Here is a 26,201-nt window from a genome sequence, read left to right as displayed (position 1 = left end):
GTAAAATTTAATCATTAGCAAGTTGCTTTTGAAACACATGGTTACACTAAGCTGTTCACGGAATATTTTACAAGCAAAAAATGTGAATTCACTTTAGTGACGACACGTCAGACAAGTTATATCGTTAATATATATTATCACTATAGGCATGGGAAAGATATCTTACTAATACTCTTTAATTCTTATGCACAAGAGTTAGGACATTACAAAAATTTTCATCGCTTAGCTTGACTTCCCTTATCAACCGCCACTGATTCATTTTAAATGAAAAAATAGACCTACATATGTAGCTATGGAACGCTAGTATATTCTCACACTTCGACCAGAATACATGATATTTTAGGTTGTCAATCAAAATGCAGTAATATTAAACTTTCTTAAAACTTTTCTATTCGGTTTAAGTGTTTCGAAGTGATTACTCGTTTGCTAAGGAGTTATTATCTATAACAAAATTCGGTTAATTAATATACTACGTAGCTACAGAGCTGGACACATAATATCAAACGTTTCATTTTAATAAACATATTACAATAGTGTACGCATAATTTCATCAAGCGGTTGGAGGGGGTTCAAGCTACCAAATTTATAGAGTTTCAAAATTTTTGTATGCATATCTTAATATATGAATGCTTATCTTACATAAGTGCCAGAATAGGAAAGGAAATGACATAGAAGAGTGCAATTGGAAGGGGAATTTGACAGTAATCCTGTCTCTCGCCTACATTATTTAATATCTATTTAGAAGATATAGTGAAAAAGAGTCTACAAAATGAAGACAACATTTTAGTAGGAGCTAGAATGTTTCGGTGTATACGGTTTGCAGATGATTTGGCGTTTGCTGCACAATATGAAGAGAAAATGAATAAGATGTTAGAAAATTTGAGGAAGGGCTGTGAAGAATATGGGATGGAAATAAATGTTAGAAAGACAAAAACCATGGTGATTCGAACGAAGCGGTCGGTGTCAAATATAGAAGTAGGAGGAGAGAAACTAGAAAAGGTGACTAGCTTTCGGTACCTGTGTAGTATTATTAGTAATGATATAGAGTGTGAACGTGAAATAAAGGTAAGGATAAGAATGGCAAAAGAAGCCTTTAGGAGGAAGAAAATATTCTGTGGGACCTTGAATAAAGAGTTGAGAAAAAGGCTTACAAAATACTACGTATGGAGTATTGTAATGTATAGGTCAGAAACATAGACATTACACAAAAATGATGAGAAACGACTAGCTTTCGAAATGTGGGTGTGGAGAAGAATGGAGCGAATTAGCGGGGTCGAGCGGAAATCGAATGAGAAGGTGTTAGAAATAGTGGAGGAGAAAAGATTAATTTTAGATATTATTAAGAAGAGAAAGAGAAACTGGTTGGGACATTGGCTAAGAAGAAAGTCAATCATGAGGGACATGCTAGAAAGTATGGTGGCAGGAAAGAGAGGGAGGAGGCGAAGGAGACTACAATTAATAGACGATATCAAAACAGAAAAATCGTACGTGAAGACGAAGAGGTTAGAGCAAGACCGTGGAGCATGGAAGCTTCCCAGTTGCAGCAAGTGAGCTGCCAATAATGGCAGAATACCTATGATAATGATGATTAATCGTAATATGTTGGCTTCAATCACTAATATAATCTCTGTACACCTTTCGCTTCCTTACACTATTTACGTACCAGGTCTAATAAAATATTCATAATCTCTTAGGGTGCCTAGCAGAAGTTAAGGAAGCTCGGATGTCAGATACATTAGCCCGTATCGTTCTAATATGTTAGTTTAAACTTTGCTTTAAACACTTAAAAAAAAAAAAAGAAAAAAGAAAAGAAAGAAAAAAGGGAACATTATTCAAAAGTTTCTTAAGATATTCCCATCGTACGTGGTATCTACAGAACGAAGTCACTAGAACTGTCAAAATGATCTTATATCAATATTTTGTCAATACTGCCAGAAGAAATAGCCAGATGGACTAATTTCTATTTTCAAAGTATACAAAAATGTTAGCAGTATTAAGGCACATGATTAAGCGATGAGTATTATATTTAAAAGAACTAGGGCTATTTTGACTTCAATAATTTTATTATTTATTTTGCAGAAGGCGAGGAGACGGCTACTTTGGAGTCAGATAGCCATATGATGGCCTCAGAAGCTCCGGCAGTTCCAACTAAGGAAGACATTGATCGCACAGGAACTGTTTCAACAGAAGAACCTAAACATCCACAGGCCACAGAGCAGCCATTGACTTCTTCTCAGGAGCCAGAACATGTTTCTCAGCCTGGAAGTGTAGCTACACCTGTCTCCACAGAAGGGCCAGGTGAAACCACAGAAGAACGAACAGAAGTTCCTGAAGCACCCCAGTACACCAAAGAACCTGAATTAGTTGCTGAAGGACAGAAGACGGAAGCTCCCGAGGAACCAGTAAAGAGTGAACAAGTAACGGAGAGTCCAATAGAATCTTCTACAGAATCTCGTGCAGAACCCACAGAAGCGGAAACAGAAGTTCCTCAGAAAGAACTGGAAGGAATCACTGAACCTGAGAAAGTAGTTACAGAGCAGCCTTACAAACCCTCTGAAGGTACAGAATCGGAGATTAAAGCTGAAGAACCATACACAGAGACACCAATTGAACCAACGGTAAAGGTTGAGGCAGAAGAACCTACGGAGAAACCTGAAGTAGAAGTACCGGAAGTACCCTCAACTGGAGAGCCACTGGAAACGGAGAGTCCAGTTGTGTCATACACAGAGGGACCCGAAGAAGTTAAAACAGAGCAACCAGAAAGAGAACCAGAACAGGTTACAGAAACAGAGACAGAATTACCACAACGGATAGGCACTGAAACTCCCGAGGAAACTTCACCTGAAACTCAGCGACCAAGCGAAGAAGTTACAGAAGGGGTGAAAACAGAAGTACCACAAGCTTCATACACTGAAAGACCAGAGCAAGCAGAAACACCGAAAGCAGAAACAGTAATACCAACTGAGTCTACAGAGGAAGAAATAACTCAGCCACCGTATACAGAAAGACCGATAGAACCTATTCCATTAGAAGCAGAGTCACAAACAGAAGGACAGCCAGAAGAAGTAAAGACAGAACAACCCACAGAGGGCTCCGGTGAAGGAGAAACTGAAATACCACAGCTGCTATCTACAGAGAAAACAGAAGAACAAGTGCAGACAACGAAGAAACCAAGTGTAGAAGGTCAAGAAGCGGAGACTGAGATACCTTTCGAAACCCTCGCAGAAGGAGAACGATTGGAAACGGAAGCGCCGATTGAATCCACAAGTGAAACATATGAAGAACCAGAGAAGGGTGTTGAAACAGAAACACCAGAGGAGAGCTATACAGTAAAACCAACTGAGGCTTCAGAGGTAGAAGCAGAAAGGAGTACGGAATTTGTATCCATAAAGGAGGAAGCAATCACAGAATATTTGACTGAGCGAATTGAAATTTCCGGAGAAACAGAAAGACCAGAGGAAAAACCAACAGTGAGAACAGAGAAACCATTGGTTGATCTTACTGTAAAACCTCTTCCTTCTGAAGAAGGCACCGACAAACAACCAGAGGAGGTTACTCAATTGCCTTCATCTCAAACAGAAATACCAGAAGAACCAACGGAGTATCCAAGAACTGAGATTCCTGCTGAAGGTTCAACTGTGAAGACTTCAACGGAACCAGAGGAGTCAAAAGAACCTATCACCGAAATAGCTGGATCGACTGCACAAGAAGCATCGACTCAAAGTATACCTGTTTCCACTGCTGGACCAACATATTTACCTCCTCTGTCTGTTCAGACAATTTCATCCACGTCGCAAGAAGATGTCACTTCCAGTGCTAGCGAATACCCAACCCAAGAAAGTGAAATCTCTTCGTCAGAGTCAAGTAAAGGAGAAACCGAAATTGGAACGGAACCAACGGTATATGAAACAACTTCAAAGGAACCATTAGTTACATCAGAAAGTACTGAAAAAGAACCTTCTGAAGAAGCAACTGAAACCAGACTAGAGCCGGCTGAAGGAGAAACAGTTGAACCTGCTCAATCGCCGACAACGACGCCAAGCAAAATTGAAGAGTCAGAAGCAAGTTCCACTCTAATTTCATCATCTACACAACCTTCAAAAGAAGCATCATTAGAACCAGAAGGTCCTACTGAAGGAACAACCTTGTATACGGACTCACCAACAAGAAGACCAACGTTAGAAGTCGCAGATCATCGTGTTAACGTTTCAGAGGAAACTGTTACTACAACAGAACGCTTACCACCAGAATCCGTTACTTTCGCTCAAGAGTCCACTTCACAAAGACCTGCATCATCTCAATACATAACGGAACCAGAAAAGACAACCGAATCTGAGGAAGAGACAAAAGTATCTGAGGTTGGCACAAAAGAACCTGAAGTTGAATTGACCACTTCAGTGTACAGTCGAATCCCATCCGTAGAAACCGAGATACCTACTGAAGTTCCCGAAGAGATCAGGTCTACTGTTCAACCAGGAGCAAGTTCAGTTGTGTTAGATGAACGCTTTGGAGAAGCTACTGTTCCTTCGGTGGAAACTCTAGGTCCTGAATCAACAGCATCCGCAATAACAACTCCAGCAACGATATCAAGTTCAGAGAAACTCCCGTCTTACCCATCATCTACAGAAGTTCCTCCACCAGGAGAAGAAACTTCGGTTCCAGAGGAACAACCAGCAACAACACTAGATAATCTTATTACTGAGGAGGAGACTGAAAGACAACCTCTTTATCCAACAACAACTGAAGAGAAACGCATTTCTGAAGAACAGGTTTCAACGACAGTAAAACAACCGACTCAACCAGCAACGACTCTAAAACCTTACTCACCGGAAGAAGAATTTGCAACTACTGTAGGAGAAATCACTGACGAAGAGCTCTTAACAACGGAGAAACAGACGTCTACGGAAGAAAGCCGAATTTCTGAAGCAGAAGGAATAACAACAGAGAGGCAATCTTTGGCTACCTCTACTGAAAAAGAACGTCTTCCTGAAGAGGAAGCATCTTCTACTGAAAAAGAATCATATATTCCTGTTACCACAGAAGAAGCCCGTCTCCCAGAAGAGGAAATTTCACAAACAGAAATACAGCCTGTAAGCTCTACTGAAGGGGAACAAATTCCAGAAGATGAGAGAAAACAAACGACGTATTCAAGTCCTACTGAAGGACAACTTCTAGAGGAAGAAGCTTCTTCTACACCTAAACAGCCGTCATATCCTGTTTCTACCGAAGAAGAACATTTAGTGGAAGTGACCACAGAAACACCATCTACAGAAGAAGGACGTATTCCTGAGTTGCACAGCTCATCTACTGAAGAACAACCCTCTTCCACTGAAGAAGATCGTCTCCCTGAGATCATATCGTCGACAGAAAAGGAACCATCTTTCACCAAACAACCAGAGGAAGAAACCTCATCCAGTGAAAAGGAGCAAACACACTTATTCTCAGGAACCTCTCAGCCGTCCACTGAGGAAGAGGAAGGACGTCTTCCTGAGGGTGAGGTCTCGTCAACTGAGAAACAGCCTTTAGATTCTGTTACCACCTCAGAAGAAGAAATTTTGCCAACAGAGAGGCAGACATCATATCCGGAAGAAGTCTCGACAACTGTGAAACAACCCGCATATGCAAGCTCAACTGAGGAAAGTCAACTTCCTGAACTTGCTTCGACAGAACAACACTTATCAACCGAAGAAGTTTCTAGTACTGAGAAAGAAGTGCCATCGTCCGTTTCCACCGAAGAGGCTCGTTTACCTGAAGACCTTCTGTCAACAACTGAAAGAGGGCAGGCGGTATCTACACACGACGATCATGTATCTGAAGAGGAAGTATCTCCTACTATGCAAGAACCATCTGTAACGGACAGGATATCTTCAGAGACTCCGGAACATTTAGTGCCAACGGAATCAAAGACTGGCCTTCCAGAACAAACAACTGTTACTTCAGAAGGTCCACTTCCACTAGGCGAAGCTGAAAGACAACCTACTGAGTTACCATCTGATAGTTTGATTTCATCCAGTACCCCAGGAGCTCCTGACATCACAAGTGAGGAAACACTATCATCTGAGAGTCCCACTGAGAGAGAAAAACCTCAGATTACTGAAGTCACAAGCAAGAAACCAGATTTCGTCCGTCCAACTGGAATACCAGGAGAAGAACTGAGTGGAACCGATGAAGAATTGGCGCCTCCGCAAGTTACAAGTGAAAAGTTGCCAGCTGGTCCAGTAACTTCTGAGAGTCCTTTTGTACAAGAGCCTTACGATGAACAGACAGACGAAGAATTTCCTGATGTTGAGTCGGGTCCCGGTTATCTCCCACCACCAAGCGGTGACAGTCAATATTCTGCTCCAGGATATCTGCCACCATATACAGGAGATTATGATGATGAAGGTCAAAGTGCATTTGGTCCAGGTACTTGCCGCTACGGAGGGAAAATATACGTTTCTGCCCAACAAATCCCACGAGATGATCCTTGTGACTTTTGCTTCTGTTTCCGCAGTGATATAATTTGTCTCCAGCAGAGTTGCCCACCACCCATTCCCGGATGTCATGAGGAGCCAATCGAAGGATTCTGCTGTCCGAGGTACGAGTGCCCAGTGTCCATGACAAACATCAACGCCACGACGACGACGACGACGACAATGCCTCCGAGTCTACAATCGTACTTCTATAAGCGGCCGGCAAGAGGCTGCTACATACAAAACAGAGTTTACAGGATTGGAGAGATCGTTAGATCAGCGTCAGGGCCATGCTTGCAATGCACGTAAGTAATATTTCATATTTGTTATTTTATTTGCTTTTATCGGGTTTACATACCACGGGTTTCCTCCCTTTTATACTGTAGTTTCTATACAGGGTGAAACTTAATGTAACAAACGTCGGGAGGTGATTCCTGGTACCGAGATAAGCAATAACATGTCCTATAAACTATAACATATTAGGCATATTGACAGAGTTAGTGAGGACCGAAAGAGTGGGAACAGTAAGTTCGAAACCGTAGATATCGAAAAGCAATAAGCTTAGTGATGGCGGTCTGAAAGTCTAGAGGTGACGCTGGTGTTCGGTTCACACAAACAGATGGCGCTTGTGTTCAAGACGCTACAGTACAGAAGTGCAGTCATTGTGCTGCAAGTGTTGAATAGGACAAGTGTCAGTGCTCGACTAAAACATGGTGCGTTATTCAAATCGCGAACAGGAAGACATACATCTTTTTCTCATGTTAGTGTACTGTCTTTCGTTAAATTTATTTACAACGAGAAAATCAATTGACTCTTCTGCTGAATGATATATCGATGTATCGTTGACTTGAAGAAATATTTTCTTTTTTCTTGGTGTAGGTAGTTTTAGTGATCTTTTTAACAATTGAGCCGCGTGTTTTCACGAAATATTCACCAAATGTTTGCAACCCATATCAAATCACTAGAATTTACCAGAAAAAAAAAAAAAAAGCTGTAGCCATGTGTATTTGTAGCACTTTCTCTGCTGGAGTCACCCAACAATTTTCTTCATCTTACTTATATTGCATTCATTAATGGTTATTCTTCAGTACCACTATTTTTTACAAGCTTCTCAGAAAACCTAATCTTACTATTTAATTAACAGAATATTTCAGCATTAAATGTCTTTATTGCGTCCACATGCTTTCTATCTTTTCCCAAAATCACTTCTAAAATAATCTCAAATTGACGTCAGTGTTATGTCTGGTCTATTGACTGCATGATTCATTTTTGCCACTACATGATTAAACGATTCAATTACATAGTTAAATATCGTATCACTGCATTCATTTTGCTCATGACTATAGTCCAACAGTACTCAAAGTGTGACTCGACTTATTGCACTTTCTTAATGAAAAATACGATTAGCACCTGCATGAGCAGCTATTAGCAGCAAATACTATTAAGATAGGAAAGTACTTGAAAGTATGTATCGAGCACAGTAAGATTAACCATGCCAGTTGCTGCCCCTCATAACTAAAAATCTAAGTAAAATCCTAAAAGGAATCACATTTTTTACTCATGTATTGATTTATATTTTTAAAGTAATGTATACTCTTTCCTTCTGGAAAATTTTACATATCTTCAGCTGATTGATATGCTACCTATAATACCTTAGACTTGACTTTCCAGACAGACTTGAGCTTCCTGCAATATATGACATATATGAATTTGTTCCTCTTGTTCAGAGCATTGTATTCTCACACGACAAAGCACATACAAGTGATGGAAACTCTTGACCCTCTGCTGCCAGATCGAAGAATGCATGTTCTCTAGTGACCTAAAAAAGTAAAATAATACGCCTACTATTTCTCCAGTTTAATGGATTAACACCTTGTGCTAGAAAGTTGAGAAAATGAGTTCTGTCTGGCAAGACCTTTAAATGGAATCACTGTGCAGAGGCTCGGATATACATTCTAACAATGAATCCAGATAATTACATTGTATTGTTTTGTATTTTTGCGTTCAGTGTACCAATACATCTGCAAATTTCACCTTGATATAGAGCATGTCAGAAAACATACTGATTATAACGTATTATGTTTACAATATATGTAATTGATTGCAATATATATATAAAAGTACTATTTATGTGAATGACATTAAATAAAACAAAATAATAATTGTGATGTGCAGTGATTTATTTGTGAATTTTGTAGAAGGGGGGAAATATTTATGAAGAATTGCTATTAAAACATGAACTTGAATTATTGTACTTTAAAAACAGATTGTATAGCCTATGAAAGGGGGCAAAATATCTTTCCAGGCTGGGAAGACTGAATAAAACCTAGAGACAGGGAAGTCAAAATTTAGAAGGGGGGAAATTCCCAGGCTTCCCTGGCTACAAATAAATCCCTGGTGATGTGTACTCACTAAGGTAGCATCTAACATTTTCTGGCACCATTTTTAAAACGAAATTCTCAGCAAACTTCGGATGTTATTAGAGAAAAATAAAACCACTTTAATAACATAAGCTATTGTTAGAAATAATAGTTGTAGTTACAAAGTTCTCAACAAATTTTAGTAAGTACAGAAGTCAAATATAAAGGATATTGGGTCTTATTCCGTACCAGCCTTCGTTTTAGGTGAGTTGAGTTTATTTTGAGTTTAACGCCCTGTTCAGCAGTGAGAGAGGTGGACCTATTGATTAACGTGGAATCTGAATCAGATGAGCTTCTGTCGGGAACCGAACCCGGGTCTCCCATGCCAAAGGTGCATACGCTAACCGCTTAGCCATGAAAGAGCTCCATATCAGCCTTCTCAAACACTGTGGAGCGTAACACTATGCAAAACGTACAAAAATCAATTCTAATTGCTATGACTATTATCACGTATCAGTACGTAGATTTTGTGTTGTGTGGACTCAAACCGCTGCGGAATATGGCTCTTTATTTTGTACCCGGGGAACTAAAAATTCTGTGAAACAGTTTCGATCTGCTCTGACATCCTTATCAGTGCTAAACTGGAAACATACGGGCAGTTCCTGCCTTCGTTTGGAACCATTTTAAAATAAAAAGTAAATAAAATCCTTACTTCTCGAACTATAATTAACTTCAATCCTTTAGAAAAAAGTTACGAAGTTGATAGATTTTTAACTATTTCAAGATTGGTGTATACAATGTATACTGCTTTTGATTATAAAGAAGATAGTGTAATTTTCTTGGTAACATTAATTCAATTACCTGCCCGTTCACAGAAGCAAAGTTTGAGATGTGATGATTTCAATTACTTTCTCTCTTAGAAGAATTCCACAGAAAGGCCGGGAATATGTACGATAATAGTTAAACGGTGAAGTGATTGTTAAAGATGTCAACGAGAATCAAAACTGTTTGATAGGATTTTTAATATTTCAGGATGATTTAAGAGTCTAACATACTAAGGAAACACAAAATGTAACATTTACTGCTTGTTTTTCATAAGTGAAAGGAGATAATAAAATGAAACTTACCACAATCATAGATATCCGTTTGCTTGTTTTTCATAAGTGAAAGGAGATAATAAAATGAAACTTACCACAATCATAGATATCCGTTTGCTTGTTTTTCATAAGTGAAAGGAGATAATAAAATGAAACTTACCACAATCATAGATATCCGTTTGCTTGTTTTCCATAAGTGAAAGGAGATAATAAAATGAAACTTACCACAATCATAGATATCCGTTTGCTTGTTTTTCATAAGTGAAAGGAGATAATAAAATGAAACTTACCACAATCATAGATATCCGTTTGCTTGTTTTTCATAAGTGAAAGGAGATAATAAAATGAAACTTACCACAATCATAGATATCCGTTTGCTTGTTTTTCATAAGTGAAAGGAGATAATAAAATGAAACTTACCACAATCATAGATAATGTTATTCTACAACAGAAAATATGAGCCTGAAGAATTTTCAGTGTTACCATCCACAAAAATTACAATGTTGTCAGAATAATATTTCCACCAAAATCTAAGTTAGAGCAGCGACTAGAGGAACGAACTCAACTGCATTTGATTACGTATCATGTTGTTTTGATATTCTGTCAACTATTTTTAAAATAACATTATTTAATTTCAATGACTATATGTTAAAACTATTTTGTTTATTACAAACTAAATACAACTATTATTTAAAAAGTAGTTCACAGGATTCCAAGACAACATGATACGTAATGAAATGCAGTTGAGTTCGTTCTTTAAGTCGCTGCCTTAACTTACATTTTGGGGGAAATATTATTCTGGCAACACTGAAAATTCTTCAGGTTCAAATTTTTTGTTGTAGAATAACATTATCTACGATTGTGGTAAGTTGCATTTCATTATCTCCTTTCACTTATGAAAAACAAGTAAAAGGAAAATGGTAAATTTTGTATTATTTTTAGTATGTCAGGCTCTTAAGATATATACATTTGAGTTGTTCATTATGTATCCTATATAACAACAGTAGCAATTATTAAACAAGTATAGTTTCATCTGTTAAGGCCATTTGCCCCTTTTTGCCTTTATGTAGCTGTGCTCGTGGTAACACTCTAGAATCATTCTTACTTATTTTAACGCAAACTTTGTTATTTTGCAGGTGTGGCGCTGATAGCAAGATGAAGTGTGAACCGAGGAATTGTAGTCCTGAACCAATGCTTCGGAAGATGATCCAAGCAGCGAGTAGAAGGCGGTGAAAATGTGCATCACCCAAAGACGTTATTTTTAATAAATAAAGAAAAGAAAAGAAAAGAAAATGAAAATCAAGATAAAAGATTTTTTTAAAAAATTAAAAAATGAATTAAGTGCTCAACTTCAGCAGCGTACATGAACACTTCAAAGTGACTTCTGTTTTGATGTTGATCCACGGACTCTGCACTATGTTCGTTGTAGTGTAACAATGAGTGGTCATGGAGTCACTGCATAGGGGAGGTTGTCCCCTCGTTTTACCCGTGAATAAAAGATTTTTTCATATCCAATGAAAGGCCAGCTATGAGAAGAAGACAGCTGTATTTCGAGAGTTGCCATTACACAAGGTGACCAGCTAGGGTGCCAAAAAAACGACTATATATACATAATCATGCTTTTTTTCCTACCTTTTATCGCCTGTTTTTATATAATATATTTCGCCTGTAGCGTGTTGTTTTAAGAACTGTGCATAGGAGTGATACAGGCATTAGACTGTCCACTGTGTGACATGTACATGATAGGTGTGTGAGTATGTGTCATTATTTACCACAACAAAAAGCAGGAATTTTTATATAGATATATTCATATACATATATAAGGATATATTTAAGCAAAAGTATTCTCATGGACAAAATTTGCTACTCCATTTTTTTTATACTAATTATATTTTTGCGTGCAATAGTTTAAAAAAAATACTTCGAAATACCAGAGAGTACTAGACTGAACTCAAGTCGAGGACATTTTAAATTATAATAATAATATTGATTGTTAGTAATTGTTAGTATTTTTGTTTATGGACACCTCGACTTAACAACTTCTGTGTTCCTAGAAGTCGAAACTTTTTAAGATTTTTCTTTCACGCAGAGAAAACAATGTGCCTTTAAAAGTTTTCGTAATATTTCTCCATTTTTTTTCTTTTTTTAAGAAAAAAAAGGTTTATAAAGGAGAAGAATTCCAAGGAAAGAAAATCATTTTTAATCTTAGAAGTATTTCGACTTCTAATTTATTTATTGATACACCGCTTACTACAGAGAAAGACATTTTGTAGTGGTGGGTTTTAATTCAAAATGGCCTATTTTTTTCTATTTTTCTTTCATACTTAAAACATAATGTGCCAGGTTCCTACTTATAAATTCTAAAAACAAAATGGCCTTTAACATAATTTTTCTGAGGCTCTAGATTTTCCATGGTCTTCCTCATTCGACAATTTTTGTGGGACGCGACTTGTGGGGGCAGGTGTTCGTTTAAAGGAATTCCTTGCCTTTCTAAGAACAATAATTTATTTGTTATGAAGGTGAAGAAAGATGACTTAATGTAATGAATAGTCATTTTGTGAATATGATTAATTAACTCTTCCTAAACGAGGAAACACTAGTTCTTTACCTCGCAAGTGGCGTCCATATTTAAGTCTGAATTGTTTGATGAAGAGAAACGTCGCTATTTTTTTTTTTCGTTTATATTTTCTTACGTCACGACAAAGATTACTTGGGGGGGACTTTTTTAAAATAGCATAATGTTTCTCTTCCTCGAACTTTCAGAATATTTTGTACATTATAAGGGCACAGTTCGTGACCTAATTCTTAGCTAGTAGTATTTTTACTATTTATATACATGTTGTAATTATGTGTGTTTTTTTTTAACCAGTGTGATTTTTTTGTACAAAATTGAATGGTTGTTCTTTTGTATTCTGGTTCAAGAATCTGTATCAATGTTACATTAACTGCAAATGTTCATTTTGCTAGTCCATTATATTTGTTTTACTGATCCGTATTCTGAAACAAAAACGGCTCCCAGGTGCTCATGTTTGCTTGTTTTCAGCCCTCACGTGTCATATGTATATTACATGTAATCTTACTTTGAACGATTGAACAAGAAAATAAACTATTTTTTGATCATAATGAATCACACTGTTAACCGTATTAACTCATTCAATTTTGTGCTTCCGGCTGTTCTCTGTGTCTGTGTGTTGAAATACAAGGGTTAAAAGGTACAATGATACAAAACAAGAGATCTGCCCTTTGTTCTATTTTTTGGAACCAACTTGTTTCTAGAAATAAAACTCTTTTTTATATATACATAAATAATTGTATATCATTGTGTTTTAATTTTGTCATTACACTATCCTAATATGATAGAGAACTTTGAATCGAAGTCTACCCACTGGTTATTTCAAAGCAACTCTAGTAGCAGAGACACTTGCAAACCGCTTGTTGTAAGCTTACATTGGAAGTGAGTAAGCTTGCATCCGGCTTGACTGGAAAGTGTGGAAGCATGCCGCAAGCTGGATTCCAGTAACAAAGTTACATGGGAGCAACCTTGCATTCAGTCTTCGATTCAAGCTTGACGCAAGCGTTTTACGTAGGCGACAAGCCAATGGGCAATGAATGACCAGTGATCTCTGCGAATGATCTAAAATATCGTTTGCAAGTACAACAAAAGGCAGATTGAGTGAAGGCAAGCGTAGAAGGCCAAAAGCCAAGCATGCGCCAACTAGCCAAGAGGTTTCTTGCTAGTTATGGAATAATATACTAGGTCGGACTTACCAACTTATAATTTAACTGAGTGAGTTTACAAGTATGAATGCCAGTGGTGGCTCTTAGGGCAATTCACAGTGGAAAAATCAAACTCTATTGTTTCAAACTAAGGGAAGAAAACTACTTAATGTAATAACTGTTATATAGAAGAATTAGAAACATTTGGAAAAATTTTCTTCCCTTAGTTTGTATAGACAAAAATATATTTATTGATATGACTTCCCCAAAAGACATCACTAGAACACCTACGATAATGAGTACTTAAGGTAAAGAAAATGATTGGTAAATTGGTATCTCATAAAATCATATGGAGTACAGAAGAGAGAAGCTTCATATTGTGTGTTTTCAATGTTGTCCTCGACAAAATCAATCAAAGTATGACCAACCGATTTTCGAAACAAAAACATTTATCTAAGCTTGGCGTGTTTTGATCCAAGCCTGTTTTCTGATTTAACACGAACTACCCTCAAATGCAATGAACAAAATCTGTGAGTTAATTCCCAGCAAAGATAAAGGGAAACTTATCGAAAAACTAACATTATTGCAGATGTTTGGTCCAGGATATCGCAAGGAGGTGTCCTGAGTGAGTATGATAGTGAGGAATTAATTAGTGAGTATGAAGAAAGAGGGTGGGACGATATTGAACCAGCGATGAAGGAAATCAAATTAAACAAACTTTGCAAGTTTTCTCCCTCGTGTGCGTTCAAAATCATATATGAATATCGCATGTATTCCTTATACAGAGCTCTTTAAAGTGTACAAATTCCTCCTTACCGTCCCTTTTACACAAGTAAGTTGTGAACAAGAATTTTCCTAATTTAAGAGTATTAAATTTAGACTAAGGTCGAATCTCGGTCAAGGCAACCTTGAATCGTTCCTGTTAATACAATGCGAAAGGGATATCTAAGTAAAGTGATAATGATGCCATAATTAACAAACTCTGTCATGATAGTGCAAATTGAAAATACTTCAGATGTAAGGTAAGAATGTCTTTGAACTGCATTTTCGAGCTGCAACAACTATATGTAAAACTTAAAACAGCTCAGCATATCAGATGCCACAAAAAATGCAGAATATCACATTTTTACATCACCTTTTCATCGGATTTTTTTCTACCATTGTTTCCAAAAGTGCTAATTTATCACAAATCATGAAAAACTACATAGTTCACTCGTGGTTGCTGATAGCTTGAAAATGCATTTAGTTCACTGATTTCCGACAGCTCAATTGAGGGCCCCAGAATACAAGGGATCTAAGTTGTACATGGTTTACAATAAGGCATATTTATGTTCAGAAAAGGACTCCAAGCAGAACAATATGCAAACTAGAAGATAAACCACATCGCAGTCCATTCGAGGGTCTACCGATGAGTGGATTTCGTCGTGGTTCACCTCCCAGTTTGTATATTTCATTGTGGAGAAATGATCATTTCTGGGCATAAATAAACTTTAATTTAAAACTCAGTTAGATCCCTTGATCTCCAAGGTCCTCACTTTATGTTTGCAATAGATGTTTTGTTGAGTGAAGGTCTGCGCCCCCGACAGCTTTTCAGTCCGACCCTGGTTCGACATGTGATTTTTTTTTTTTTTTTTTTTTTTTACCATTTTTATATTGGGGTTTAACAACTGCTAACTTCAATGCTTCAGGGAAAACACCAGTACTAAATGAGTTATTTGCTATAAAACATAAGATACAGTATCTGCAATTTCACAAGAGGATTGCTTTAAAATTTTTATGGGGAACCTCATCATATCCTGAAGAACTTTTATTCTTCATTTTTACTGCGGTATTATGATTTCTCGCCTAGTTACTCTTATTTTTCATTTTTACTGCAGTATTTATGATTTCTCGGCTAGTTACTTTTATTTTTCATTTTTACTGCAGTATTTATGATTTCTCGGCTAGTTACTTTTATTTTTCATTTTTACTGCAATATTTATGATTTCTCGGCTAGTTACTTTTATTTTTCATTTTTACTGCAGTATTTATGAATTCTCGGCTAGTTACTTTTATTTTTCAATTTTACTGCAGTATTTATGATTTCTCGGCTAGTTACTTTTATTTTTCATTTTTACTGCAGTATTCATGATTTCTCGCCTAGTTACTTTTATTTTTCATTTTTACTGCAGTATTTATGATTTCTCAGCTAGTTACTTTTATTTTTCATTTTTACTGCAGTATTTATGATTTCTCGGCTAGTTACTTTTATTTTGCATTTTTACTGCAGTATTTATGATTTCTCGGCTAGTTACTTTTATTTTTCATTTTTACTGCAGTATTTATCAATTCTCGGCTAGTTACTTTTATTTTGCATTTTTACGGCAGTATTTATCAATTCTCGGCTAGTTACTTTTATTTTTCATTTTTACTGCAGTATTTATCAATTCTCGGCTAGTTACTTTTATTTTTCATTTTTACGGCAGTATTTATCAATTCTCGGCTAGTTACTTTTATTTTTCATTTTTACTGCAGTATTTATCAATTCTCGGCTAGTTACTTTTATTTTTCATTTTTACGGCAGTATTTACGAATTCTCGGCTAGTTACTTTTATTTTTCATTTTTACTGCAGTATTTATCAATTCTCGGCTAGTTACTTTTATTTTTCATTTTTATTGCAGTATTTATGATTTCTCGGCTAGTTACTTTTATTTTTTATTTTTACTGCAGTATTTATGAATTCTCGGCTAGTTACTGGATGTAAAAGCAGTGAGTTGTTGAAAGTATTAGCATTTTGCCTACGTACGTATTGTTTGCTGGATATTTTTTTTGTGTTCACGTTGTTAGTGGTTAGTTTTTCCACGTTTGTGAAATAGTCATTAAAAACAGTAGCAATTTCAGTCGGTTTCCTAACAATTGTACTTTGGTAAACTACGCTAGTTATCGTAGAAAAGGACTTTCGTTTTCCAGATTCTTTCCGAATTACTTGTGATATATCTTTCATTTTATTGGAGGATTTTCCAATTCTAGCTGAACCTGCACTCTCTACACAATGCATCATTCACATATGAGCATGTATCTCTTTGTCATTCCTCACATCTCACATTTGTACATTGTGAGCGTGTGTCCTCCCACACTCCTATTCCATTTTGAATTCCCTAGTTAGTCTCATCTGAAGTGGAATAAGGCTCCATGCACTATACGTTGACGCAAACCTTATTATGATACTGTCTATTTTTTAATGTGTTGGCAACGCTGTGCAGTGGTGACTTGCATTGCCTGCTCATGGCACAAAGGAACGTAAAGCGGCATTAACTTTATAAAAAAAATAGTCCAATCAATTCCAGCATCATCGATGCTTATCCCTATCACTTTTAGCACTTTGATTATGTTACTGTAATGGCGAATAAGGATGAAACTCGACAATATGTATATTATCTATCAGAGTGTTTTTCAATAATAAGTGTGGTCAGTATCTGGTGTAAGAATACAGACGCTTGATGCTGAACGCACGAAGGTGTGCTTCGTGACGCCATGGTTGCATAGATGAACCAAGAAATGCATTGTGTGTTAAGAAAATCTTAAAATTTGTGGATCATCGTTCAAAATGTTGTTGAATTAATTATGCAAATGTGAACTATGACTGATGCAATTGTCTCAACGTGAAATTTTAACGGAGCTCTTGAACGTATGTAAAAGTAAAGGAAATTACTCAAAGTAATATAAGTGCACGCCGTAAAATTTAGGAATGCAAGTGTTTTCTCAAAAAGGTATTTAATTTTCGCTATGAAACTCATCAGCTTTCATGGTAAGACAACATGAGTTGTTAGCAGGAACAATTCCACTCGTTGCGTTATCAATTTATTCGATATTTACTGATTCAGTCACAAACTTAATCATGGTCAGAGCTGAGCCACAGTAACCAGGACGGAGCCAGAAAACAATTATTAGAATAAGAACATGAATCTGTAAGGAATTTCTTCACAGGGAATGACTCCAAGGTCCCCCCCCCAAATTTCATCAATCTGCAGTCCAGTGAAGTGAAGTGTTAAATAAATAACGTGTGTTAAGTGTTAATACATCGTTCAAATTAATCCGAGCCAAAAACAACGGTACATAATTTCTTTTAAATCAATTTCTTCATTATTTTTTTATTTCTTGAAATAAAATTTGAAATGGGCTAAAAGGTTCTGAGTACATACTCAAATAGGTTTATCAATAAAAACATAGTAAAAGCTGTACACGTGAGTAAATCCAATATATGATTTGTTTTTAATCAAATAAAATTTACTTCATGTATTTGTCTTGTTCTCTGTTATCGTTTCAGCATGAATCATTGCACGAATCACTATCGAAATTGTGGGTATTATAATCAGGTACTTGTGTGTACTCTGTAGATGTTAACGGGCTTACCAAAGACGGTGGGTATGCGCGACTGCAACCTCAGTTCGAGTTCAAATTGGTTCGTGATCCAACTTGGAGGTTTGCATGTCTTTTATTCTAGCTATTACTATCTGCGGAGTGAAGCGCTTGTTCCCTCTAACCACTAAGTTTACCATAAATAAAAATTTTCATTGCCCAAACAAGAGAATCGAACCCAGGCGGGTTACATGTCCCTTATAGACACAAGTGAAAGACGTTTTGATAAAAATCGGCAATGAGTACCATAAAGGGGATATTTTTTCGATTATTGTTTTCAATATCTCGCAAGATTTGAGCCTACTTCCGGTTGGAGTTTCTAATTCACGGACTACACCTAAATAGGTTTGGCAAGAAATATGTTTGTGCTGAAATAATAAAGTTTGTGTGTGAGATGGGGTGTAGTAAAGATAACATTGCAATACCGTTGTATTGGGATAGATTGCTACAATCCGCGGCAAAAAACCTGCAACATGAACATATAAGTTTATTGTGAAATGAAGAAGTCTTTTGCTCCAAAATAAGTGTGCACGGGAGGAGGCCGAGGTTTATCCTGGCGTGATTCGTTCCACTTAGACGTTATGTTCATTCCCTGTGCTGTTAGGCGTAGTTTCACAATAAACTTACATCCTGATGTTGCAGGTTTTTTGCCGCGGATTGTACATACCAAGGAAACTAAGGTAGGAGACGACAATTTTTTATCATTGAACACAGGCCTAAAACCCGGTACAGATATCAATACAGTAAAACACTGTAAAGTAAATCAGCTTAAAGTATTTCATCACAATGTGCAGGGTCTTGGCAATAAGCTGGACTTTATGGATGTGTTAGTTGAGACAGTGTTGTCAACTGCACATGTTATTTGCATCACGGAGCATTGGTTAAGCTGTACTGATATTAAATCTGTAAAATTAAAAGGTTTTGATTTGGTAAGTCATTATTCAAGAGTTAACTTGATTCATGGAGGAGTTTGTATATTCGTTCATAATAAGTTAAATGCTGATGAAGTTGATGTATCGATGTTCAATCTGGAACTTCACTTTGAAGTAGTTGCAATAAGTCTTGCTCATAAGTGTGTATATGTAGTATTTATAGATCTAATTCGGGTAACTTACGGGTATTTTTTAGAAATCTTGAACTTCTTGACCATCTGTGCAAAAGATACAGTATTATCATTTTGTGTGGTGACATAAATATAAATTGGATGGTTAACACTAAAGTTAAAACTGATTTACAAAACTTATTAACTTCATTTAATCTCAAAGCTATTGTTAATACGCCTACCAGATTTGGAAAATCAGCACTTGATCAAGTAATAGTAAGCAGAGAGTGTCATAACCACAAACTTGAAATATTCAACCCAGGTTATTCAGATCATGATGCGCAATTAGTTAGCTTATCGCTTCCATCAACTAACTTACCAGTGTTGCAAAATTCTACCAGAATTGAAAAAAGGTTATTTTCACCGAGTAACATTAGTTACTTTTGTTATTTGTTGGCTCTTGAGACATGGGATGGAATCTATTCAGCTTCCACTATGGACGAAAAATTTAACTCCTTCTTAGATGTATACTTGCACTGTTTTAATGTAGCTTTTCCTCTCATGCCAATTAGTAAATGTAATAAAATTAAGAAGAGTTGGATTACAACTGGTATTCGTAATTCCAAACGAAATCTAATTAAGTATGCTAAACTGCTTAATGATACAAATGTTTCTGATGTATTCAGAAATTACGTTAAAAAATATAAGATAACATATAAGAAAGTTATTAAGACAGCAAAGCAAATGCATAATTCGAAAATGATTAATAACTCCAGAAATAAAATTAAAACTATGTGGAATATTATTCACCAGTCGGTAGGACTACATACAAAGAAGGGTAATATTGCTAATTTGAATCCCGTCATTTTTGACAATAAAAGAATTACAAACCCTGCTGAAATTGCAAATAAATTTAATAATTATTTTATAACTTCTCCTCAGGTAGCTCTTGGTGCTCTATCGCACCAAGCTGGTACAAGTGGTTCTTCAAATATGCCTTCTTATCCAAAATGTATTTTTGTTACCCCGGTAACTATTGATGAAATATTAGCAATTATAGGAAAGATTAGAAATAGCAGTTCTGCAGGTCTTGATGAAGTACCGTCCACTATTATAAAACAATCTGCTTCGATAATTGCTCCTCACCTGACTCATGTAATAAATTTTTCCCTTCAATCAGGCATTTTCCCACAACGGTTAAAAGTGGCTAAAGTAGAATAGAATAGAATAGAATAGAATACTTTATTAGTCATTAGACAACATAGTTGCAATAGACTTCGTCCAGAATAGTATTTAAATTGTAAAAATTATTGAAATGTAACAAAAAAGAAACTATGGCTATTACTAATTGACAGTTAATAACTAATTGAAACTATTACTAACAGTTATAACACAATTTGCATTCTTCACATTTACATACTTCATATTTACATATATACTTCATAATTACTTCATAGAAGTATTACTACATATATACTTCATAGAATAAATATACTTCATATTTACATTGTTGGCACTACCACATATCAATAAACAAAAAGCCCATTATTACCATTATTAGGGTTAAGCCTTCTATTGAATTACATCTTTCAAATTTGGGTGAAGATCCTTAGAAGCAATAGCAATGGTAACAGTAGCGATAGTAGTAGTAGATTAGGTAATTGCAGGTTTAGTTGATTACTGCTACCATGTTTGAATCCTTTAAGGAAGTATGTCGTCTACGGAACTTTACCCTCACATTTTTACCAGCTATTTACATTTTATTGATTACAAATGCATTCCTCAAATTCTGTAATACTATATATACAATACTCTATTAATATATTACTAATGTGTTTAACAAACTGCTTGTTTTCCAAATTACGTACATGTAAAGGTAACAAGTTGAACAGTTTTATTGCATTATATTTAAAATTTTGCTGCGTCTTGCATAATCTGACAGACGGCGTTTCTAAATTATCTTTGTACCTTGTATTATAATCGTGCACCCTTGTTCAAAAAAGGCAGTCGTTACGATATTAAGAATTATCGCCCTATCTCAGTTTTATCTGTATTTTCAAAAATTTTTGAGACGGTAATGTCAAATAGGATAAGGAATTACTTACGTTCCAATAATCTAATATCATTATCTCAACATGGGTTTTTAACTGGCAAATCTACTGATTCTGCGATTTTCGATTTTCTTAGTACTGTTATGCATGCAATAAATAATAAAAAATGGGCAATTGAACTCTTTGTTGATCTTACTAAAGCATTTGACACTGTAAATCATGATCTCTTACTCAAAAAATTAAGCTTTTTTGGTATAAGAGGAACTGCCAATAAATGGATCGAGTCTTACTTGAAGGATAGGTATCAGATAGTTCAAATTACGAACGAAAATAATGGCGAAATGCGTAAGTTTAGTAGTTATAAAGGTACAATACTAACTGGTGTACCTCAAGGATTAGTGCTTAGTCCATTGCTCTTTCTTATTTACATCAATGATTTGACACGTGAAATGTTGCCTAATAAATGTGTATTATTTGCTGATGACACCAATGTTATTATTACAGGTAACTCACGACATGATATTGAATATAATCTAAACACTGCGTTTTCACGATTAAGTAACTGGTTAAGTAACAATAAGTTAGTTCTAAACAATGATAAAACTTCCTTGCTAAATTTTTATTATCCTCTTCAAAATAAATTTATTCCTTACGTAATGGTAAATAACAAAAAAGTCGACTTTTCTATTTCAACTAAATTTCTTGGTGTCACCATAAGTTCGAAACTAACTTGGAATGAGCATATTTCTCAGCTCAACAAAAAATTAAGTAGTATTTGTTTCGGCCTCCGTAGATTAAGAGGTAATGTCACAACAGAGGCCTTAGTTTCGGTGTACTATGCAAAATTCCATTCTTTAATAACTTACGGTATTATTTTTTGGGGTTATTCTACTGAATGTATTAGCACGTTTCGCTTACAAAAGAAAGCACTAAGGGTTGTGTTTGGATTGTCACCAAAATCTTCTTGCAAGCCCATCTTTCGAGGACAAAAAATATTACCATTACCTTGTGCGTATCTATATAAAGTTATCTTGTTTACCGTAAGTAACAAACACTTATTTATTGAAAACAGTAACGTCCATAAATACAATACTCGATTCGTTAATAATTTGCATGTTATCCCCCAAAATTTCTCGTTTTTTCAAAAAAAGTGTATATATTAACTGTACAAAAATTTTCAATAAGTTACCTGACTTTCTAAAACAAAACAAATCATATTCTATGTTTAAATCGGATCTTCACGAGTTCTTAGTAGATAAATGTTACTACTCGGTAAATGAGTTTTTTGAAGATAATGTATAAAAGTTTTTTTTCTTTGTTAATTATATTATGATTGTATAAGCTTATAAAAGTCTTAGTTATGTATGTATTATTTTATCTAAGTTTTTTCTATACCATATATGTAATTATTTTGTAATTTTGACAACTGTATGCGTGCTCGAGAATACTCTCATTTGTATGCAAAACAGGCAAATAAATAAATAAAATAAATAAAAAAATTCATGTATGATCAGTGTTTTCTTTATTTATACATGCAGTATGTAATAAGCAAATACATTACACACACAATATTAATTATAATGCCAGTGATATGTTGTGTTCATTGGGCCAGTGATATGTTGTGTTCATTGGGCTAAAGATTCATCTTAGATTTCAGAAATGGTTATCCTTCGTTTTCCATTATCATTTGACAATGAAACAAACTCCTGAGATATACAACACCGATATACAGCTCTGTGGTGTTGGGATGTATAACTCGTCGGATATGATGTTTTTTTTAAAAAAAAAATCAACACTTCCAGTGTACACCTAAAAAAATGTAATAAAGAAATAACGGCCACGTTTTTAAAATATTCAATTAGAATCAGACTATTGACACAAAATTTGGAATCGACCAGTGAAAACGGCACGTTTCTAGCACTTGTGGTGGTTTTCAAGATCTCATTGTCGAAAGGTTGGGAGACAAACATATAAACTTTTCTTGACCACAAACATATAAACCTAGCATTTTAATATATAGATAAGTATAATGTTGTAACATTTTTCACTGTCCCTATGTAAAACTGTTGTTTACATCTCTAAGTATCGTTTAATATAAACTTTCAAAAGTATATAAATAATAGCTTTAATTATTTTCGTCATTCAAAAAACTGGGAGGAGCTATGCCCCCAGCCCCTGGCTACATCCGCCACTGCTTTCAGACCATTCTTTTTCAACATTTGCGCTTTCTTTGTTAATTAATTCGGTACAAAAATGCAGAAGTTGAACAATATGATCAGAATAGCCTAGGTTTAATACATCAACATAAGATTTGAAATCATAGCGTGGTATTAAAAGTTGATCGAGATCGGACATTTTTATTTTCTCCATTCGGGTAGGGATATTTACAACAGGTTTCAGATTAAACGATGTGTAAAGCAAAATAAGATATCTTCTTTCCTTGCTATTGTTTCGTAGAGAGTTAATATTAATATCTCCGTATGATTTTTAAGAAGACAGGAATTCAGATAGAAGCGTTTCTAGTCTACTTAGAAACTCACTGACATTACTGTTTGGTGTACGTCAGAGACAAATAAGGATTAGATTAAAAACTAACTAACTAATTCTGTGGTCTATAAATCCCGGAGCTTCAATGCCGCGCTCACAAAAGCTCTCCACTGACTTCTATCCTTAGCCAATTGGATCCAGTTTCTACTTTGTATATTCCTTCTGCGAGATCCATCTTAATATTAACTTCCAATATGCACTTAGGTCTTCCTAATGGCCGTTTTCCGATTGGTCTTCCAGTTAAGATTTTGAAAACGTTCCTACATTCTTCCATTCTGGCTACATGACCTGCCCACCTGAGCCTCCTAGACTTGATGACCCCAACAATGTTTGGTAAACGGTATAAATTATGTAGTTCCTCGTTATGAAGTTTCCGCCATTCCCCATTCCCGTTTCTCTTTTCTCCAAATATTCGTTTCAGGATCTTGTTCTCAGATACTTTCAGTCTATGTTCTTCCCTCAGAGTAGATCCCTAAGCGATCATGTTTCGCAACCATACAGAACAACAGGCATGATAATCGTTTTATATATTTTAAGCTTCAAATTCCTCGACAGAATTCGCGACGACAAGAGATTTTGAACTGAATAATAACACGAATTCCCTGCTTTTAGTCGACATTTAATTTCTTCGTGAATATGGTTTTGGTTATATCCTAGATATTTCAAAGTATGCACTTTATCAAAAGTATTATTTGATATTTTAATGCATCCATAATTCGCCGTATTACGATCCTAACGAACTTCCATGTATTTAGTTTTCTCTGCATTTACTTCTAAACCCATGTCCCTGCAAGCGTTTAGTAAGATTTCTGCATTTCTTTCTATTGTTCTCCTATCATCCCCTATTAAATTTACATCATCAGCATACGCCATAACCTGGTGAAACCATTCAACTCTAGGCCTTGGTTGCTATCTTTGATTTTCTTTATAGCGTACTCCAGGAAAAAGTTGAATAATAATGGCGACAACGCATCTCCTTGTTTCAGACCATCATCAACGTGAAAGCTCGTGAACAAAAACTTTTCTTCTCGGACTTTACTTTGGGATTTATTTAAACATATCTCAACGATCACAAAATTCAAGTACTACAATTTCGAAAGTTTTTTTTTTTTTTTTTTTTTTTAACGTTTAATTGATGGGAATTTTTTAACCATTTGACATGTAGGTGTTTTTTGACGTATATAGCAATACCGCCACGAGATATAATTTTCCTACAACAGTACGCAGATAGTGTAAAATCTTGAAGTGGGACTGTTTCAATTTCTTCTTTATTCAACCAATGCTCCGACATGCACTATACATCAGTTGTACACTATTTCTTTTTCAAAAGTAACTTTTAATTTAGTTAATTTATTTTCTGGCCTTTGAACATTATGATGTACGATTCAGAGATTCATTTCTCTCGATTCACTTACATCTAGCACTTTTTGATTAGAAACATTAATTTGACAAATTACATTATTATCTATATCATTTAAGAGTCTTCATCCCGGCGAAATTAAAATACCGCTAATTTTACAGTAATTATGTGATATCTTCAAATAGATAAAAGATAATCGAAATGTGGAACAAAAGCGTCCTAAACAATATTATTTTACATAAGAAACCGTTATCACGACTCACTTATCTGCTTTCGATTTCGAGCCATTTTGAAAATCGGCATTTATTTTCGCGTTTCTAAACAGCTGAAAACGGAAAGCCACTAGGTGACTTGTGATAACGGTACCTGACGCAAAATAATATTGTCTAGGGCGCTCTTGTTCCATATTTCAATTATCTTTTATCTATTTGAAGATATCACATAATTACTGTAAAATTAGCGGTATTTTAATTTCGCCGGGATGAAGACTCTTAAGTTCGAAGTACTAAAAGATATACCAGAACAAATATAACTTACTTTACTGTTTTACAACTTATCGAAACATTCTGAGGAAGATAATTTTTTTCTACAGAGTTAATAACCTATTAAAAAGCATTTGATGCCTCAATAATCCTGTTATAGATCTTACTTGTACCCTGTACATTTAGGTGCAAGCCACGGCTAGTGTAACCTTGTCTACGTAGTGAAGCTAAACTAACAGAATAACATGATTGTATTTTTCAGAAACTTGATTTTTCACTTGCATCTCAAATTCAAAAATTGATCTGTTTACCATACCGTTGGCTTGTGTGGAAAATCATATATAGGCTGTGGTGATAAACAATACAATTGTTTTAATGTTTTTGTTTTGCCAGTGGTTTCAAGCGCGTTTTCTACAGAAACCCACACACTTGGTAACAAATTTAACACAACACTCACAACAATGGTCCTGTTTTGTGCGTTATTGTCGTCCGCGCGGAAAAAACAACTCCGTTCCCAAGAAGCCACTGCACAACACTGTAGGACGCCACGAGCCAGGTCGGGTGAGTCCATTCTGCCCGGGAGAGGGAAGGAACGAAATCGGCCAAACGTAGGCTGAACAACCTCTGTACAGATACGGGCACATTACGAACTCCCGGTGGATGCTTTAGAGAATTATTAGTTCCAGCAACCAAT

The 26,201-nt window shown here is 35.6% G+C and overlaps 1 protein-coding gene across 1 annotated transcript in view; it reads left to right on the top strand.

Annotated features, from left to right (window-relative positions):
• tnc (tenectin) overlaps window positions 1-13,226 on the top strand; it is a 189,880-nt gene extending 176,654 nt beyond the window's left edge. Inside the window, exons 10-11 of the mRNA XM_081770436.1 lie at window positions 2,080-6,757; window positions 11,046-13,226. Coding sequence (XP_081626562.1) covers window positions 2,080-6,757; window positions 11,046-11,142 — 4,775 coding nt within the window. The 3' untranslated portion in view covers window positions 11,143-13,226. The remainder of the gene's footprint in view (window positions 1-2,079; window positions 6,758-11,045) is intronic.
• The last annotated feature ends 12,975 nt before the right edge of the window (window positions 13,227-26,201 follow it).

Source organism: Thermobia domestica, chromosome 9 (assembly GCF_964235325.1).
Source record: "Thermobia domestica chromosome 9, izTheDome1.hap1.1, whole genome shotgun sequence".
NCBI lineage: Eukaryota > Metazoa > Arthropoda > Insecta > Zygentoma > Lepismatidae > Thermobia > Thermobia domestica.
The sequence above is the reverse complement of the archived record's forward strand: the minus strand, read 5'-3'. Positions and strand labels throughout refer to the sequence as shown.